The following is a 20,277-nucleotide window of genomic DNA, read 5'->3' as shown; positions in this document are numbered from 1 at the left end:
GATCTTGTTATTCTTTGATATTGCATCTTCTATGGTTGGGGCAATGTAATCTGCAATTAATAAAGCTAAAAGGAAATATCTGCCATCTTTGCTAGACCAGCCCAAATTCTTACTTCAACAATAAGCCCAATATCTAATAAAACCAATCACTGATTTAAACCCATAATAATGAGTAATCTTTCTGTTTTAGTAAGACAATTAACATGAAATAAGTAGCCTGTACCACCCTGTCTGGTGCAATATACCATAAACAAGAATTCATAGGCCACATTCATCAATTAACCATGTGAATAGCACCCGCAGCAATGGCTGCCTTCCCATTTGAATACATTAAGGAGGAATATGTTACCTCATGGGCCACGGCTGACCAGCCACATTAGATTTGACCATTAAGTATGATAGATTTCTTCTTAGAACACAAAGGATGCTTTATGTTTAACAAAGCTAAACTACTCCCTGGACTTTTCAGATACTTGCATTGATTTTTTTAATCTGCACAAGTGGGAGAACATTTCCAAGGGAAAGCGAACTCTAAGAAGGCAGAGACGAGAAACACTTGAAGCTCCATATTTATGCACTGGGAACATATCATTATCTGACTGAAGCACATGAAATCAATGATTGTGCTTCATTGCACCTAATATTTTACAAGTGATGGCAGTCATAGCTAAATATACCATGTACATACTTATCTGAAAGCTGTTATTACTGCAGCATATGTATAGTGACCCTGTGTGACAGACTCATCAAGAGGGATTCAATCACGAGGGTTGAAAAGTACACAGCGAAGCAGGCAAAGGGACTGGGTCATTTCACATCAACTTTAAAATAAGAAGTATACTTTTAAAGCCAAGAAACTCATTAGATTTTGGAAGAAAAATATAGAGTTTGATTCAAAAACTCATTATATGCTGCAAAGATTTGATTCACCATTTCATCTCATATCGTGTCTATTCTTTTTACAGCAATATACTGTATACTACAAACTACAACCAATAATAAAACGACTTGGTGATACCCAGTACTACATTTCAGTAGACTAAAATGACTGAAGACACACTGTTCAGACCCATAACAGTGCTCCAGCCATCTTTATTGCCTTTGCAAAAATGTCTGTTTTCTTTCAAGTTGATAATGTTTTATTTTTCACATGGTGAAAATCCAGTTGAAAACAATATTGTTTTTGATGAAACAAAAAGGTATACACAGTGTCATAGAGAAAACAAACAGTGCATTTCAATATAAACAGAGAATAAGGCAAAGCAACATAAAATGCAAGCACAACAAAAACAGACAGAACAAACATTAACAGGTGCATGTCACCACACTGCTTTAATGTCCTGAGCTTTTTAATGAAAAATAAAATAAAACCGACAATGTGATCAGAGAAATATGTTCAAAATCACGTTCCACAAACACAACACACAGGCATCACAACAACTAACAACCAACAACAATTAATCATTCATCACACGTTTGGGAAAACACAACCTCAACCCTGAATGCTCCAAATCAACGTTTGATAGATGTAGAACGAGACCACATTTTCAAACAAAGCCAGCAGCAAACATGCTGTTTTATCTGTGGTCCACTTCTACCATTGTGTCCTTGACATGAATGTAAGACACCCCAGGACTGCAGGCAGGTCACAGGGCAGGGCTGGTCTCAGTGGGGCTTTTGCCTCGGGCAGGGGGAGAGGATAAAATGTTTTCTAGCTAGCCAGCGGGAGAAAAACAGGTGAAATCTTTCTTCAGCCTTCAACACGACTCGGTGAATCTATCCCACCTTATCGCCTTCTCTCTTCTGGCCACAAACACTTCGACTCTTTATTTTCACCACCTGACCCAAATACAAAACTGCTTTCTGGTGGGTGCTGCTCCAGAAACGAGGTCCAAGCCTTTGATGCGGCTCCAGATCACTGGCTGAAAGGCTGTCACTTCAGCTTTAGGCCGCTCAGCATCCCACGGCAGCTCTTCATCTCCAAGCCTGGGCGACACACTTTTCATCACATTCACACATCCTTCATCACGTGACCGCCTCATTCTGCCCTCACACTCGGGGAATTGGCTTTTATGTTAACACCAATACCTCAACTCAAATATAATAGCAGTAAAACAAACAGCACATAAACCGTGGCATTGATTGTGAATTCTGAATAGATGTAAATGTGTGCTCTGCAGCCCACATAAGGCTAGATATAAAGCTCACCTCACCTACCTGAGCTGAGTGAAAGTTAAATTTACCATGAAAGACAAAAAAAAAACATCCTGAACCATTTACACGTAGGCAAAAAGAGGGCAGATTTAATTTAAAAATTGGCACGCATTCCTCATTTCTACAGATGAAAGCTCGTAAATGAAAAAGCCTGGAATCATGCCTGGTATGGAAATCTAAAAGTTATGAATAATGCCTCTGTCTCAATCATCAAGTCTGTTTTAATAAGGTGGATTAGCCCAGCACCTGCAGGCTGAAAGGCACACAAGGCTGCACTCCTAACCAACCAAGAGTGGGACAAGAGTCCCTGGGGGGCCTGAACCTCACATCCTCCCCGTTGGACTCTCAGCAGTCTCTAGGAGTGAGCAGCGGCAAACAGCTCAGGCTTGTCATTTATGCCCATGAATCCCCCGCCAATGGGCCGGCGCTGCAGCGAGAGCAGCTGATTTACACACAGTTGCTAATCAGGGAATGGCTCTTTTGCTAATGAAAACTCATAGATCTATACAATAACTGTAGTACTGATATGATGTTAGCTCCCATTACTCATTTCTAAATATGCAATAGGCAATAACAGTTAAATGCAACTGTGAGAAGACAGCTGGAGTTAATAATTTGAGGTTAGAAATGTTGACGGCTATCTCAGTCCTGACCTGGGAATAACAGCCTCCTGTATTCACACGCACTATATCTCTGAAGACATAAATATCACAAAGGAGTAAATAGATTGTTTCCTCCTGTCTGGCCTCAGTGATGCTCAGCATTTAGCTGATTGCAGGATGGATATGCCTAACTCCTCCCTCCCATCTCTCCTGGAGACCTGCTCTGGGAGCTGGGAGGAAACCCCTGCAAACCGAAAGGCCAACAATGGTCTGCTCCAGCTTGGCATTGATTCCTCATTCCCCTGAACAAGTCATGGGCACCAGTCTAATCATGATTAAGACCATAACAGAGAGCTGGGTAGACACAGGGGGCTGCAACCATCCATCCATCCATCCATCCATCCATCCATCCATCCGCTATACTCATCAAGCAAATCACTTCCACTTCCAGCAAATGAAAATGAATTTCATTGTGACTTACCTGTTCCATTGGCTGTGTTTGCAAAGAAGAGAGGATATCAAGCTGAGCAGCTTTGAGATAGACGTACATCCAGGCAAAAATAGCTGAACGATTCACAGTACATTTTTAAGAAATAACTGTCTGGGAAAGCCATTCAAGATTAAAATGAGTCTTAGTGAGTAATGGTGCGTTTAGGAATAAAGTGCACTCACCACTAGAGCAGTCCAGTCCCCCCCATCCGGGCTCACACTGGCATGTATCAGGAGACACACAGCGACCGTGGACACACTCCTCGGTACACAGAGCTGAGACACACAGAGACGTTTCCTCATTAGTCTAGTTTATAATTGAGCTAATGCACATTCACACATATAAGCAGAGTGTAAAACATCATTAAACCACCAATAAACAGCATAATGAAAACCACCCAGATAACAGCTGAAAGAAAATGGCCCATAAAATGTATCTCCTAATACCGCCAGGGGAGTACATCTTAGCCATGGCACTCATATCCAACATTCATCCCCACTACTTGACACTGGGCTAAATGATTTCTCGGGAGATGGAGTCCTTGGTTAACATCTTTGTTTATCACATAGCTTTACTTTGCACAATGAGCTGTTATCTGTAGGCTGAGCTATAAACGAACAAGCTGTAAATCCCTTCTAATTTGATCAGCAAGTGCTTTGTCATATAGTGAGGCTTTAATGTAGCAGGTCCAGGTACCTCAGTGTTTACTAAGTGTGCAGTTTTCTTGATCATTCATATTGAGCAACACGGCACCCGATTGATTGGGTCTGCATTAGTATTCCTGGGAGCGTTTTCATAAGAGTCGGGAGATTCGGTTCGGCTGGATAATAAAGTGTCCTACAAAGAGTTTTCTCCTTTGCCACAGTGCCATTTTTTTCTTCTGTGAAGCCAAGAAGGAGAAGAATCACACACAAAAAAAGCGCTTAGCATGAATAAATATGTGGCAGCCAAGGTCATCTGGCCAGCGGGGTTACGACAGGCAGGCTCTTATCTGAAAAATGAGACAGTGTGGCCACTATGACGAGAGAAACTCAGCCTGATGGGAATCAGCAGGCTGCTAAAACAGGGATTTTAGCGGGATGATACACTATCCAAGGGCAGCAGACATACCATCGCTTTAACTGAACATCCACTAATCCAAACACTTCCTTCAAGTCCTACTTATTTTGTTATTTTTTCTTGTTTTATAGTCAGAATTAAAAAGGACAGCAGGATCAAATCTGTTGGGCTTTATACAAAAAAGAATTACAGCCTGGGGTGCTTTGCAGATCTGTGTGCAACACCATAGCGCTCATCCTGCCGGCAGAGAGGTCAGCAGAGAGCTGGATGCAGGCCTAAACAGTGCTACTATAGATTATCACTCAATCAGCCATCGATTAGGATCCACCGCCAGCGGGAGAGATGCTGCAGGAGAGGAGAAAGACGAGTGAATCCCAAACACCCACGAGCCGATGCTAATCGCAGAAATGCTCCCAAGGCAAAAAACGGTAAACCAGAGATTGAAAGATAATTTCTGAGCATCAGTACTCTGGCAGAAAACGGTCTAATTATAGTAAGCCAGCGGAAAGACAAGGGAAAAGAGCTTGAACATTTGTGCTGACGAAGGTGTGAGATCGACTACCTGTAATCAATGAGTCCACAGTATGCAGAGTATTCAAAGAGAAGAGGAGACAAATTCAATGTCACCATGATGACTTGATTTCATTTACTTTCAATCAGCAAATTCTGATCAGCGAGAACAGGGAAATGCAAATGTGTCACATCCTTTATATAAATAAAAAAAAAAAGGAATATGGAAATGAAGTTTTGAATATGGGAGAAGGATAAAGCGCACCGTTCTCCTGAGATCTGAACCGGTGTTCTGAAGGGATGGCATAATAAAGTAGGAGGAGGTAGGTCTTTCATTTTAATTGAAATTCATGAATCACTCTGCTTAACTCATGTCTAAGGAATCTGTTGAAAATGGAGTCTTTCATCTAGATAAAAGGCTAATCTAACTCATTATGCAGAGGTGTTATCAGAACAGGGAACAATGGAGCTAATTGGTGATTGTCATTCAGTGTTAATACATTTTCATATTCTTGCCCAGTTAAACTACAATCTTTTCAAATGTCTATAAATGTAATATCTTTTTAGGGTTTACTCAAAGTGTGTTTCTCTCCAAGTTTTTGAGAGTTTTCTGCAGTAAAAGAAAATACATATAAAGTCTAATTCTATGTGTTTGTCATTTTTGTTGTACACCAGAAAATGAAGTGAACAAAATGTGGAACATTATGAAGAAGCTGATGGATGAATCAATCTCGGAGATATGCCTACAGAACATATCAAACAACTCGCTCCAAAGCTTCCTCCCCATGCCTCAATCTAGCACAGAGATGATTCATTTTAAAACCGTGTCTTTGAAGCATTAAAAGAAAATGCAACAAAGCCAAAAAAAGAAAATGAAATCAAAGGCACAGAATCCCTTTCTGGAGAAAAATCTCATCATCTCCATCATCAAAACCCAAATGTGAAATGTGCTAGCGTATTGCCACCTGAAACTTTGTCAGGACCAAACTAAGCCTGCCGCCAACACCATTTTTAGAATGACTCTGCACCACTGGACAGGCAAGAGTCATGCAGAAGTCATCCAACCCGAATGCTCTGCAAAAAGAACGGACTCATATCCTCAGAGCCTCTCAACCTCTGAGGATATTACGAGCTGTTGTCATTAGAGAGTTCCCCTCATGCACAACTGCAATAATCATGCTTATTAGGAGGGAAATGAGTTCCTCTCATCCTCTACATAGGCTAGTTGCAGATTAAGGTAATGACTTACGACAGATCAAAGGTCACAGAATTAATAAAGACCTCTAGTAGAAAACTTCAAGCACTAATTAGCAAGAAACCGATCAAAGTTTAATTTATCGCGGAGAGCTTGAGAAAATTAGACGACTACTTCAAATAAAAAGATGTTCTAAACAACATACTTAAAAAAAACGTGCGTAAACGAAAATGCATTCATTCAAGGTCTACACAACCCCATATTTGTTTAGCCACCTCTAATTGGAGCTAATGGAAGTGTTGATGCTGTGCCATATGGTAATAAAAACAAGCAGGATTAACACGTCAAACACTCTTTAAGCATTTCGGACTTTTTATGAAATGGAATGAAGAAAGCTACAGTAAACAATACACAAGGGGAAGGGGGTATTTTACATTCAGCAGACAACAAAGTGTCTTGAAATAAATAGACGACTTGAGTTCATTTTGGGTCGATTTACTCTACAATGCCCCCTTTTGTCACTGCATGCAAAACAGCTCGGGGTGTACAAATCTCTTAATCCTGGTAGTGAGAGTGCTAGGATTAAAAGGGGAGGAACAGTTTGCAAAGGCAGCAGAAAGCCAAACTGCCCTCTTGGCCCCTATCAACTCAGTTTCCCTACTTCAACTCAAAGAGGGGCAAAGGGGAGAGTCGCTGTTTTTACACTCAGCCTGACATATAATATATTTTTTTAAAACCTATTGTTCATACGACGGGAAGGCCAGACTGGAGAGAGGCTCCTCTGTTTGTAGATCCCCCTGGTTAACACCCAGAAGAGTCTGTCAATGACCAACTAGCTCGATTGGCAGTCAAATGGTTAATGAATACATTATTGATCAATCTGCGCCTCCCTCCTCAAGACCCCCAGATAATCATCGCAGCTCTTATTCTGTGCTGGCTGGCTTCCCGGTGCCCCGAGGCTGGTAAAGCCTAGACAGGGACAAGCTCAGCTGTGGTCAAAGAGCATACCCACACCAGTCCCTGTATCAGTAACTCCCTCATGTTGTGAAAAATCTAAGAAATATATTATAGTCTGATTCCAATCTTATTTAAAAAAGGGAATAAAACATTAGGTAAGGCGAGAAAATCAAGAATGTAACTCTCAGAAGCTATATGTTCTGTCTTTATTTGGCCAAGACGCAGAATATTCAGTTTGATGTGTGTGAATATAAATAAAATGACAATTAATGAAGCTAAAAAAAACACAGGGAAGGATTGTTAACAGCACATACTGTAGCTTCAGTCCAATTTTCACAGCTTCTGATTATTTTATGTTATTCAATTGCACTGTGGTTTTATGACGGGTGCTTTACCTACTGGGTTTGTAACGAGGACTGTCCTGGCTCGTACATTTTTGTCATTGTTATACAACTTCAATTAAATTACTTTTAGTGGAAGAGTAAAGCAGAGAGCAGTCTGCTGTGCCCTCCTAATAAATCATTCTCAACCACCTAAAACATGGATCACCATCACATGGATGGCGGTATGCTAACAGAGAGGGTGGTGGTGATGAAGAGGATCAGACAGGAGTGGGGGGGGGGGGGGGGGACAGAGGTGGAGGGACGACTGTGTCCTGGTGGGCCGTTTTAGCTTTATTTGCCTACAGTAAAAATCATATTATTTACTTCTGTTCTCTAAATGTACTTCCGTTCTCTAAAGGTCTTGCACACATAAACTGACACCATTGAGAAAAAAACAAAGGATACTCACGAACACACAGGTCTCCGCTCTCAAAGTAACCCGGGCAACACTGCGAGCGGCGCCTATACATGGTCCTCACTCCCCGCCGGTAAGCCGTCTTATAGCTTATCCTGGAAAAACGGACACACAGAGACAGCTGCGTGATGCAAAGAGTGACCCTCGCTGAAGGGCAGAAAAACATATAGAAGTTTAAAGTAAGCCCTGGCATGCATTTCCATTGTCATTGGCACGTTTTTTTAAAGTGCAACAAGAAAAAAAAGATTAAAAGCTATGTTAATTTTGCATAAAGTAGCTGCTACTTAAAAATGCTCTACTTGAGAGGTGTCTGTACTTTCTGTGTGTCTGTGTTTAGTTAGATGCCCATTTTAAACCTTAATGGAATTATTAAAACATGAGATGATTACAGCCAGTGGCATCGAGGATCTGAGCACTGACGCATTAACAAGGACATTCACTATGGCCTTCATTGACAGTAAAGGGCGAGTCACTCATGAAACAAATATGGGGGCGAATTCTGCTCCTCCAAACATACCTGTGCCTCGTGCATTTAAACCAGTTGAGGATGTCTGTGCATCTGGTGTAGTAGATCTGGTCAAACGGGTGAGCGTAGGACTCTTGGACAGTCACAGCGTAGCTAAAAGAAAGGAATGTAAAGACACCAGTGGTAAAGAGTCATTTTGAGATAATATAACCTAATTTAAATGGTATATTAAAATGTCATGTTATGCCACTCTATCTTTCAGTCAACTACATATCCGATGGAAATTGTGCTTTTTATTCTACTACATTTATTTGGCAGTTATATTTCCAAAATAAGTTGTCATATTTAGATTTTACATTTAAAATTAAGACTATAAGCTAGAAAATATAATAAATTGTTAAAAAATGTACCCAGCCTTGTTATGTTTCAGATGTCCATTTTTTTTTTTTTAAGCAGTTCAACCAAAGAGACAATTTGCCTCAATACAAACATTTTTTAAAACAATACTCCACAAAAAGCAAAGATGAGAGGATATTACAAAGACAGAATTTGTTTTGTATTCTTTCCTTCCCCCTTAATCCTCTAGAAACCCTTCAGATTTGTTTCTTTGGAGGGGGGTCCGACCCCTGGGATAAAAACCACTTGAATAAATTATTAAGCTAGCTCAACCAACTGCAACAGCGAATGTCTGGTGTTACATCTATGTTAACAAGCCTGATAATATAATAATTGATCAAAGGAGCTTTTTTTCTTCATAACCCATATCTTTACATTCATACTATAAGTCAATTTAGCTGATAAAGCTTCTATACCTCGAGTTCTGGGGGATTTGTTGTACTGGTTCTTTTTATTTTTCACTCTGATAATTCTTCCGTCAGTTAAAGACAACACTGCAATCATATTAAACATTTCTTGGAACATAGATTTTAATGCTCCTGGGAGAATTTTGGAGGGAAATAAAACATAAACAGTACGCAGGCCCTGTCAGTGGATATAGTTTGAATGAAAGTAATACAATAACTTTGATATGCAAAGAAAGGACTTGAAAGGAGCTTTTAGGTGATTCATGTTCGTGATATATGTAGCCGGTCGCAGTCTGAGGATATTGGAGGACCTCAAAGCCATGAACACAGCCCACTTAGGGAATTCATTTTCGATACCAACAAGGTGGAACCACAATCCCTAAGTACACTCACCTTGGTCAGGCAATAATCCAGATAATATATCTTCACACCTCTCTTTCCTCCCCTTTGCATCGAGCGCAAAAATTATTCCTGCTTATTTCTCATAAGTGACACTGCCCGCCACAACTAATAATTATTCAGGCTCCATCGTTGTTGTGATTGATTGGGATGAGAGTACACTGATCAATTTCCCTGCGTATTTCATTTGAGCTGCAACTCCTCCCATCTCTCAGAGCCTAGCGACATGAGCTGTGTGAGATCGATAATGCTGTATGGACTTTAAGAATAGATCTGAAACTTTAGTTAACAGCGTTTGTAGGAAGGACATTGAAAAAGTTCCAGGATCAACTATTTCAGTCATGGAGGCTGGTGCTGCTTAAATACAGCCGTCCCCTTCAAAATCTAAAATTCTATGTATAATGGTTATCACATACAGATGAAGCTTACCTCTCCCAGTGGCTGCAGACATTAGGGTCATCTGGATTCAGACTCCATACATTATAGGTCGATCCCAGAACCAGCAGCAGAGCCGGCAGGGCAACAGACGACCACATCCTTCACTCTGAGAGGAGACGGGGAAGAAAGATAGATGGTTGTACCATGGCTGTAACTTCAGTTCTCATGGTGGCCTTTTAAATAAGAACCTATTTCATTTCATTTCAAACCTTTATTCAACCAGGTGAATCCCAATGAGATCATCGATCTCTTTTTCAAGGGAGACCTGCAGCAAGTAGGTTATTTGATCTTGGAAGTGTTAAATCTCCAATAATAGAAATTACCTTTTAAAAATGTTGCCTATGTTTAACGCAATAAGTTCGATTATTTGTTTTAATATGCTTTACGTATTTTTCTTTTGTACGACATATCACTCTCATACCAAGGCTATAGTTAATATAAAAATACAGCTAGAGGGCAGTTAGTTAAGCTTAGCATAAAACAATGAAAACAACAGAGGACCCCGCTAGCAGGGCTTTGTCCTTCCAGCAATTCCAGAGCTTATAAAAAGTTAAATTAATTGTAATTTAACTGTAAAAAAAAGAAATGTGTTTTACTGAGGCAAAGGTGGACCCTCATTAGTTGAACTTTTGTGCTCTTCTCCTGCTGGTAATATAAACGTACAAAGATGAGAGAAAAAGAAAGAAAGAGAGACATTTTGCATATGAAAATTGCGTTCATTTGCCTTGCTTTTTGTCTAAATAGACACAGGTACATACTGTAAGTGGATTCTGATAACTCTGAAAAGAGCAGGAACATTTTTCCTGGCTGTAGATTCATAATTAGAAGAGAAAAGAAAGTGGTTTGAATCTTCTCATCATACTCCTCAAGAAAAAGTGTTTTTGCCAAAAAGTCAAACCATTCAATATCTTAATATTCCAGTTAGAACTGAAAGAATAAATGATTAGGCCTATGCTTGTTTAACATGTGCTCCTATGCTTTCACCTTCAATAAGTCCTTCAAAAACCTCATGTGCTCTGCTCAGTGAGCAGCTCAGAGATGAAACCTCCCTGTGACAGTGACAGAGACGCTGATTTGTTTAGACCAGCAGGTTATTTCATTAGACCCACAGGCGGAAGGGTGCATATTATCAACGGACATGACAGTGATGGATTCGCCACACGAGCAGAATTTACCTTAGCACGTTGCTACCGAAGATAAAGGATGTTTGGATGACACATGCGTGACTGACACACAACATATCTCGCACTTAAGGTTAACAGCTGCATGCCAGAGCAGCGGCGTAACTGTATCTTATGTATGGTGATGGATTGTGGCCTCTAGAGAATAGAAAACAAATTGTTGTATTATAAATACAAACACATGAGAATAAATAGGGAAACTGGCTGTATATATATCTTTGTAAAGCTCAATGGAGTGTATACATAATGTGATAGTTTGTTCATACATTAAGCTGTGTGTGCTCTGCATGTGCTACGTTGTGTTAAAAAAGGTTGTGTTCAATATTTCCGAGTGACTGTATCCAATAACACAGGCATTCACATGTTCGGCTAATCTTCTGCATTGATAGCCGCATGTAGTTCACTCACATGTGAAAGAAAATCAATCAGGCCTCCACTTCCTCTAAGTAGCAGTTCATCTGAGCAGGCAGAGGTTAAAGTCATGTTCATTTCCTTAACAGGATGATTAATCAAGAAACCCAGATGTTAAAGGGTACAGCTACTTTCATATTCAGGCCCTTCTCTGAAACAATCCTGTTAAATACTACCGAGACCCTGCTTGATTGACTTGAAAGCTTTTATTGCTCCTGTGATTAGACCACCACCACCCATAGTCATTTCTCTTAATGGCTCTGGACAAGTGGAAATTCTCATAACTTCTCACGTCATTCTGCAAACCTCACAAGTTCTTAGAATCCTGCTGTGGGAGGCAGAACGGTGATAACATTTAGATTTTCCTGAATTTGTGGCAAGGTAGCCAGGTTAAGCAGCCAGAGGCACGTGGCCCTGAGCTCACCTAATCCTACAGCCTGTGGTCCCCGGGTGTTTGTTGTGGTGGCTGAAGGGGCTCGGGAAGCACACAGTGACAGAAGTGCCGCTGTGCCCAGACACACACACTCACTGGCAGAGGTGATGACAGGTCGCAGATCTGTGGGAGAGAAGAAAAATAATGAGCTTATGATGACACACAGAAGACGCACGCTCCCTTGCTTGCTCTCACACACATATATGCACGTACACACACACTCATACATTTGTTATGGGATCAAGGATCTCAACAGGAATATAGTTCACAAAAGCTGCTCTTGAAAGGCTAATTTACTCTGCGGAGCCTCCACATCCGACCACACAGTTTTCATTCCATTTTCCAGCATCCCTCCTACCTGGTATCCACTGATACTCTTAGTTACCCACAGAAATAAAAGCCTACATTAACTGAAGAGGGTCTCGTACAATGAACTCTGTGCACACTTCAAACACTACAAGTGGTTTGTGCACAATGTGACGAGATGACGTTACGTGTGCTCATTAGCGATGATAATGCACGCATGAAGAGAACATTGATGTGTTTATCATCTCTTTCACTACGCTGCTCTTAATGATTCCTCCAGGAGGTCAGAGGGCGGGTATGAGATTCTGTCGCCGTTTATGTGCTGTGAATTCTGAATAGCATGTTAACATATGCATGACATAATAAAGCGGCTGTTTTTGTTGTCGGCTAAATAAATAATTCAAGATTTTTTTCTTTTGCATGTAAGCTGTTGCTAAGGCCGAGCTGGGCGGACATTGACACAGAAGACTGACCAATTATAGAAAGAATAGACTTTTCATGTCTATAATCAGAACTGAATTTAAATTAACCTGTCTACGGAGAGCCCTTATCAACAAGCACTAATACCTAAATAAAATAACATTAGGATAACTGGATCACATTTAGCAGATACAAAAAAACACCTTTACTTATTTTTTCCCCCCAACAGAAACCATTGTAAAGGTGGTTTTGTCATTTATTTAACTAGTGCTCAATGTGGCAATACAAGTTCCACATTATAATGTGATTTTCTAATTAACTCCTAAAGTAGTCATCAAAGCACTTCAGGACCCTTCAGATTTGCTCATGACATGACAAGTTCTATGGTTTTTAGTAAACAGAAATTATTTTGAATGCTGTATTTTTTTTCTCGGCCCACCATGAAAGAAAGACTGCAGCTGCAAATTCTGACCTAATATTTTCTTGTCACTACAGTTAGGTATCACACTGAAATGTCAAGCCAAATCTTACCCTAATCTGCTCCACTGAGTTATTTGTGTGCAGCGCTGCATTTGCCAGAGGAAAAGGCTGGTGACTTTAAATATTTGAATGTCAAGGACAGGAAAATCCTTGATATTGTTTCATACCTGAATAGATCTCTGCCTTGTCCTTTAACATGGTTCAACATTTTAAATGTTTAAAATAAAGACAAAAATGTAAACAACTTCAAATAACGGTTCACTGGGTCGAAGTGACTTTTGTTCATTGTTTATTCTGCATACAGAAACAAGGATGAACAAAGAGCACTGCATGAGAGAGAGAAGTCGGATCAATATGGCGCTTCATCATCACTTGGGGCTCTTCTGTATTCCTCTCCTCTTCCCTGTATCTGCCGACATCCGCAAAAACATTTTGTTTCTGTTTTGGCTTCAAACATGTTCACTTTACACCAAACTAAATGCTCTCCAGAGACCTTACTCCCCCCTAAATGAATTCCTCTCCTGTTTCCCATCACTTTGATTACTGAGAGTGAAACCCTCTCTCTCTGTGAGCTGCTACATCTGATCCGCTGACAAACTGCCGAAATAGCAACATCTCTTAGGCTATTGATGGAGACACAAGTGCAAAGTACAAGAAGCAGGTTAAACTGTAGAGTGTAGGTGTGTCGGAGCTCGGGTATGTGAGGATAAGGACTTCTGAATCTTGACACGGACACTATGGTTAACATCAGACACCTGCCTGCAGAAACATTGATGAGCCAGACCTCTGTCCCCAGCACTGCCTCAGCACAGACATCTGCATGATTAAAGCCGTGTGTCTTCAGCATGTGACTTATTAAAGTGCAATGCAATTAAGCACCCCGTCCCCTGGCTGACCAGCACCTGCACTCTTGCATGAATGATGCTCGGCAGACATGACTGACTGGTACAAGTCAGAAGCTCCCCTCCCATCTACCCCAGCTGCTTCTCAGTCTCATCCTAGTGCTCTATGTGCTCATTTATCACAATGCTCAATTTCTTCTTGCTTGTGTTAATTTACATCTACATAATGGAAACCAGTCAACAGAAACATTGCTTGGTATTGCAATCTTGTCTGGAGCAGCACAGAGAATGCCTGATCAGTTGTGGGTGTGTGTGTGTAACATGTCTTTGCACCATCAGCCTATTATCCCTCCTCTAGATTCAAGCGGAGGGCTCACATACAATTTTTATGAGAATCCTCCCGGCCACTCAATCTGTTTTGTAATCACTACTGAAGGATTCCCGGAGCAACCTAATTCGGAGTGATCTAAAGGTTACAGGTGTAACCGCGCAGCTCAGAGTGCCAATGAGATAAGCCCAGTGCCGGCCATCCCTGTCTGCTGCTGGGGGCTGAGAGTCATTAGGAGTCAGGCCTCATTAGAGAGCTGCGCTGTGGTGCATCAGAGACACTGCCCTCCCCCCCACCCCCGGCTGCAGCCACACACCTGAGCGGCTGATGTGTTGGAGGCCAGGGGGACAATGACATGTCGGGGGCCGTGCTGGTTTCTGACAAGCGGAGCATAAAAACAGCACATACTGAATTTCTGCTTCGACCGCCTGCAAAAACTCAGTTTAAAGCTCCTTGGATTTTACTGCAGTATTTTAGGCCCATGTTTCAACTGGGCGAAGTGGTGGGAAGTAATTAGGTGAGATAAATGTACACAAGTGCTGGACAAGTTAGAGCATGGTGTAATGATAATGTTTTCTTTAATTTGCCTCTATATTGTTTAATGTATTAGTAGTAGGGCTGTCAGTCGATTAAAATATTTAATCGCGATTAATCGCATGATTGTCCATAGTTAATCGCGATTAATCGCACATTTTTTATCTGTTCTAAATGTACCTTAGAGGGATATCTTTCAAGTTTTTAATACTCTTATCAACATATGAGTGGACAAATATGCTTTATATGTTTGTTTATTATCATTTGAACAATGACAAATATTCTCATGAATATTAAACACAACAACCTCTGAACATTACAAATATTCGCCTCAATTCAACCTGGAACCTCTCTCATACAATAATGCTGTGTGTGTGTGTGTGTGTGTGTGTGTGTGTGTGTGTGTGTGTGTGTGTGTGTGTGTGTGTGTGTGTGTGTGTGTGTGTGTGTGTGTAGACACTGTGATGGATCGTTGGAGCTATGTGCAGCTCAAGACATATATGCTCGATTGGGAGCTGCCTGGACGCTGCAATCATGTTGCGCGTACTATCCGTGCTGAGTGTGCTGACTTTTCGTACAATGTCCCACTGTCTGGCTACCTGCATAAAGTCAAGTGCTCGGCGCAGTTGTCGGCGAAATGTCATTGAAACAGCTCCTTATATCCGTTAGCGCAGCTAGCTAGCACCAGATGCTAACAACAACAACACTAAGGTGTGCCTCGCTCGCGCGAGTCGCGCCACACATACACACTCCCTCCCGGTCCTCCCGATGGCCAGTCCGGGCCTGCCAGTGAGCGTGGAAGTGTGGTCTGCCACAAGCGGGCGGCAGGAGCGGGGCTGTCAGCATCAGCTTGTCGATGGTATTTTACACTCGATGCGCTCTGAAACTACGGCGGCCGAGGACAAAAAATACACATGCGTTAATCGCGTTAAAATAATTAGTGGCGTTAATTTTTTTTTGCGTTAACGCGTTATTAACGCGTTAACTTGACAGCCCTAATTAGTAGATATCAAACAGAAACTAAATTGTCATGTTTAATCGTTATTTAAGTAAATTAATCCAGAGTTGGGCACATCTTCTCCAACGCCTCCCAACTAAACTCCTGTTTCCAGGGCAATATAAATCTGACAGTTAATGTTCCAGGTTGCTTTGCAGATTAAGATTGAACCAATTAATCAGATGTATTCGTTATAAATCATTGTTTGAGATTTGACCCAGCAATTCATTGTCAAAAGCTACACCACTACAATAGTAAAGAATTTCTTTATGCGTCTTTAGACAATATAATGTTTAATGAATTGGATTAAGAATAGGACCAGTCTGCAAAATAAGTACTACATTTTACTTTTACTTATAACAGAGTACATTTCAGTATTTTTAGTTTTAATCAAGAAAAGATCTTCCACTTCTTCCACCACAGAACATACTAATTTAACATGATGTTGTCTGTTTTTATCTTTATGGCAACAAGACATTTTCTTAATTTCTCTTGACTTTTCATTTTATTCCTCTCTATATACACATCACTTTAAAGAGGCCAAATGCATCGAGTTCAAACGTATTGAAGTCGTAAAGCCAGAGAGGGTGTTTGTCGCTGCATTTATGGGAATTTCAGTAATGCTGACAGCATGAAGTGCAGCCAAGGCAGCAATGTCTTATACCTGATCTCAGTAAAAATGCACTCCTGGGTACTTTTCTTTTTATTACACTTGAATGATTAGGAATGCCAGCTTGACATGATCCAGCTAAGGATTAACTTCACAATCTCTCAATCTCAGACCGGCCACTGAGGGACTATAACACTGCTCAGCTCTGGTTATGGATATTATTAGTTCAACTCATTTGTGAGGACATAGGACATATAGGACATAGTTCTCAATATTTTATCAAAGACAGGAAGAAAGGTTTCACCCTGCTTTAGCTCTGGGTTTGAACATATGATGAGGGAAAGATCCCATTAGTGCAATATGAAAGTTATTAGCTGTATTATGTTTTCAGTTTCCCACTTTAAAACACTGTGTTTCTGATGATATAAAATACAATGTACAAAAACAGATATTGTATTTAGAGACTTCATCTTGAGTATTGCAGGTGCAATTCTAATTAATCAGGCTGCCATCAATTAAACTACTTTGATCATGGATTTATACGTTGAAGTCATTTTTCCAGCTTTGGACAAAGAGCCAATTTAGAACATTATGATTGCTGTTTTTTACAATCGTCAGACATTTAGATCAAAGGTTCATTGATTTATGGAAAGTAATAGCCAGCAGATTAAATAATCAATCATAAAAAAGAACCATTAGTTTTAGCACTGGTATATGTTTTTCAAAAGGGGACACATACCAACATTTGAATTTAACAAGTTATTATGGTATTGAATAAATGATATGATGGAAATACATTATTTAGTGGAGTTACATTCTCCTGCGTCAAGCCTTCAAATCTTTTTAACTTAGTTGCATTGCAAGTCACTCGCCAACCATTAATGAATTTATAACATCCAACCCTCCGCTGACAGCAGTAGTAAATCGTGGGAATTATGAGCGATTAGGAAAATCCTCAGAGACGCTTTACACTGGTAGTTCTTCAGCTGCTGCAGTAGGCCTTCAACACGCGCTCTTATGAAACCACTATAACGTAACAACACAACTTCCATGATTCCACTTGGATGTGGAGGCACCCGGGAAAATGCTGTGCGTCGTTTAACAGGAGCTTAATTCTGGCCACATGGTTTATTCATGCGGCGACCGCTGATATCACGACTCTCATAAATCACGCAGTGCGGCATGCTGGACGTCCACGGGCTCGGGCAGGGCTCACTAATCTCAACACCATCTTTCATCTGAATAACCTTGCCTTACCGCAGGGCAGGCCAACACCAGACACAGCCCATTGGAGGGGGACTCTCCTCATACTTTAATTTCTTTCAGTCTGGGCACAAAGACTTTCTGCAGCCTGTCAGAGCAGACACACTGGCCTGTGTGCTCGCAGGCAGCAGTCTGCCCGCTCTCCACCACAGGCAATAATAAGAAATTGCTTCATGGACATCAGAGGAACTAATCTAGTCTAACGTTAGCTTTATGAATGTAGAATCAGGCACACAAGGGAGGAGAGCAGTGGGGCCGGGCGAGCCATCTGTTCAGAAGTGGTTCAAAGAAAGAGCAGACATTTGAAACTAATGTGAGTAAACATGATCATCCAATATAGATAATAGGATGGAGTATACTGCAACTTTGCCCTCAATTTTGTCATGCTTTTTCTACTGTCAAACATTATTACATATTTTGTAATTAATTGGATTTAGGTACTAATCCACATAACAGTCACAGAATCCACAACCATAAACACGCCACCGATTACCGCCTTCAGGCCTACATTTTACGTGATAAAACTAATTAGTGAAACAACACCACTCGATGAATCAAAAATAACAATATGCCTGTGTGATATAGCTCTGCCTGCTGCTTAGAACAGTCACTATGTTTCACTCCATGCTTCTAATAACAAACCCCAGGCGTCACAGTGACAGCAGAATGTCTCGCTATGCCCTCTGCGCTGCGTCTGTCCTCTCTCCACGGCCTGGCTCCGGCCTCCTGCTGCCATCAGGAGGAAGCACCAGCCTCCTCCTCCTCGCACCAGTAAGGCTCTCCTTCTCCAAAAAGACAATTAGCCACCCTGTGACTAACTAAAAATAACGTAACAGTTGGACATCTTAGGACAAATTAACATGCTTATTAACCTGTTGAACCTTCTGCTCTGTCCCACCAGGAGAACAAAACTGAGCTACTTTATTACTTTGGAGGTCTGTTCAAGGAAGCACATACAGACAATCTTGCACACTAAGCAGCCAAGACAGTTATTAGTATATTCTATCAAGGTTTCATCCTCTACAGAGAGAGGGCAGAACTCAGCAGAGGTAGGGTGTGGACAGAAAAACAAATGAACAAAATGCGGAGGGAATAAGGCACTGAACAGGCAAGTTGAGGCGCTAGCTGAGCAGCTCACCATGAAATGCTGAAACAACAGCATGGCTGCCAGGGCAATTTTACACTCCAATAGATTCACACCTCAGCCACCAACCCCTTCCAACTCTGAACCTTGTGTCTTCTTGGTGTCTTCATTTATTTTGTGTCAGTGTCCAAGATGTGAGAAGCCAAGCAGTGAGAAACTCGTCCCAAATGTCGCAGGGTAAGCGGTGTGTGAAGCAGACAGGGGGAGCGAGAAGATAAAAGCCACTGCGCCTGGATGAACCTCGCTCTCTGTGCAGACAATGTAGAGACTTTTCTACCAAGAGTACTGCACTTCACATTAGTGGTACACATAGGAAAACACATAACAAGTGTGTAGTTGTTTACTGATCACTGTATGTGCTGCAGGGGAAGAAGCACGGATACAGAAGTACATCAGTACATCAGTGTAGAAAATACTCCAGTCAAATTATTGAACTTAAAATCTTGTTTAAGTGGAAGTACATAAGTATTATCAGCAACATACACACAAAGTGTCAAAGTAGATGGCCTATGAGATTGATATATCATTATATATGACATAATTAGACTTTGAATAAATTGATGAACCAGTATTAAGGACATGATGATGCCATGTGTAAGCAGAACATAGCTATGCTTGTCAAGGAGAAGCACATTTTTACTTCTTTAGTAAATAGTAACTAACTATTAGGGTCCAAAGATTAATCTGGTGGTGATGAGATGACTAATGGTAGAACAAAAATATATATAATAATATATATTTTTGTATTATTTCTCTAATATTTGAATTATTCTGATCCATGGACAATTTGAACTGTTATTGATATTAAATTGTGTAATAAGTTTAAGGGAAAGTGTGCTTGTTGGACCTGCCAATAGCTCACAGACCTCTAAAACAGGACATAGATTTTTATTCAGAAGGGGTCACTAATCAAAACAGTTCGAATCACTATGTAATCTTTAACAATGTGTTATCAATTTATCCTGCAGTTGTTTTACACAAACTATTAATTTGAAAAGTTACTTCAGCTGGCCGAAACATCAACATTACAATATTTTCATGCACTGAAATGCAGTGGAGTTGAAGCATAAGGTAACAGTTAAAGTCAATTACAAGTACCTACAATGTCATGCAGTACTTGACATTATGTACTCAATTACTTTCAACTATACTGATGTACTGTAGTTTTGGTATTGTAACTATCAATCCAGTGCAGGCCAAACTCTATTAAAAATTCAGATATATCCAAGACCCAGTCGGATCTCTCACAAGATTAATCTGTGTGTATTTAGGTGCAAATTATTTTCTAAAAATAACCAATCAGAATAGAATATTAAAGACTAAAAGCTCCCACTTTCCTCGGTATATCAGTGGATTATTCCCTCTGCCAGCCAGTGTAGCACATTAACCTTTTGGAT

The 20,277-nt window shown here is 40.7% G+C and overlaps 1 protein-coding gene across 1 annotated transcript in view; it reads right to left on the bottom strand.

Annotated features, from left to right (window-relative positions):
- The window catches only part of megf11 (multiple EGF-like-domains 11), a 52,018-nt gene extending 41,989 nt beyond the window's left edge, over nucleotides 1–10,029 (bottom strand). Inside the window, exons 1-4 of the mRNA XM_034141505.1 lie at nucleotides 9,923–10,029; nucleotides 8,343–8,444; nucleotides 7,820–7,920; nucleotides 3,489–3,581 (exon numbers count right to left, since the gene is read on the bottom strand). Coding sequence (XP_033997396.1) covers nucleotides 3,489–3,581; nucleotides 7,820–7,920; nucleotides 8,343–8,444; nucleotides 9,923–10,029 — 403 coding nt within the window. The remainder of the gene's footprint in view (nucleotides 1–3,488; nucleotides 3,582–7,819; nucleotides 7,921–8,342; nucleotides 8,445–9,922) is intronic.
- Nucleotides 10,030–20,277: the final 10,248 nt, after the last annotated feature.

The sequence above is a fragment of the Trematomus bernacchii genome, unplaced genomic scaffold (genome assembly GCF_902827165.1).
Source record: "Trematomus bernacchii unplaced genomic scaffold, fTreBer1.1, whole genome shotgun sequence".
Classification (NCBI taxonomy): Eukaryota; Metazoa; Chordata; class Actinopteri; order Perciformes; family Nototheniidae; genus Trematomus; species Trematomus bernacchii.
The sequence above is the reverse complement of the archived record's forward strand: the minus strand, read 5'-3'. Positions and strand labels throughout refer to the sequence as shown.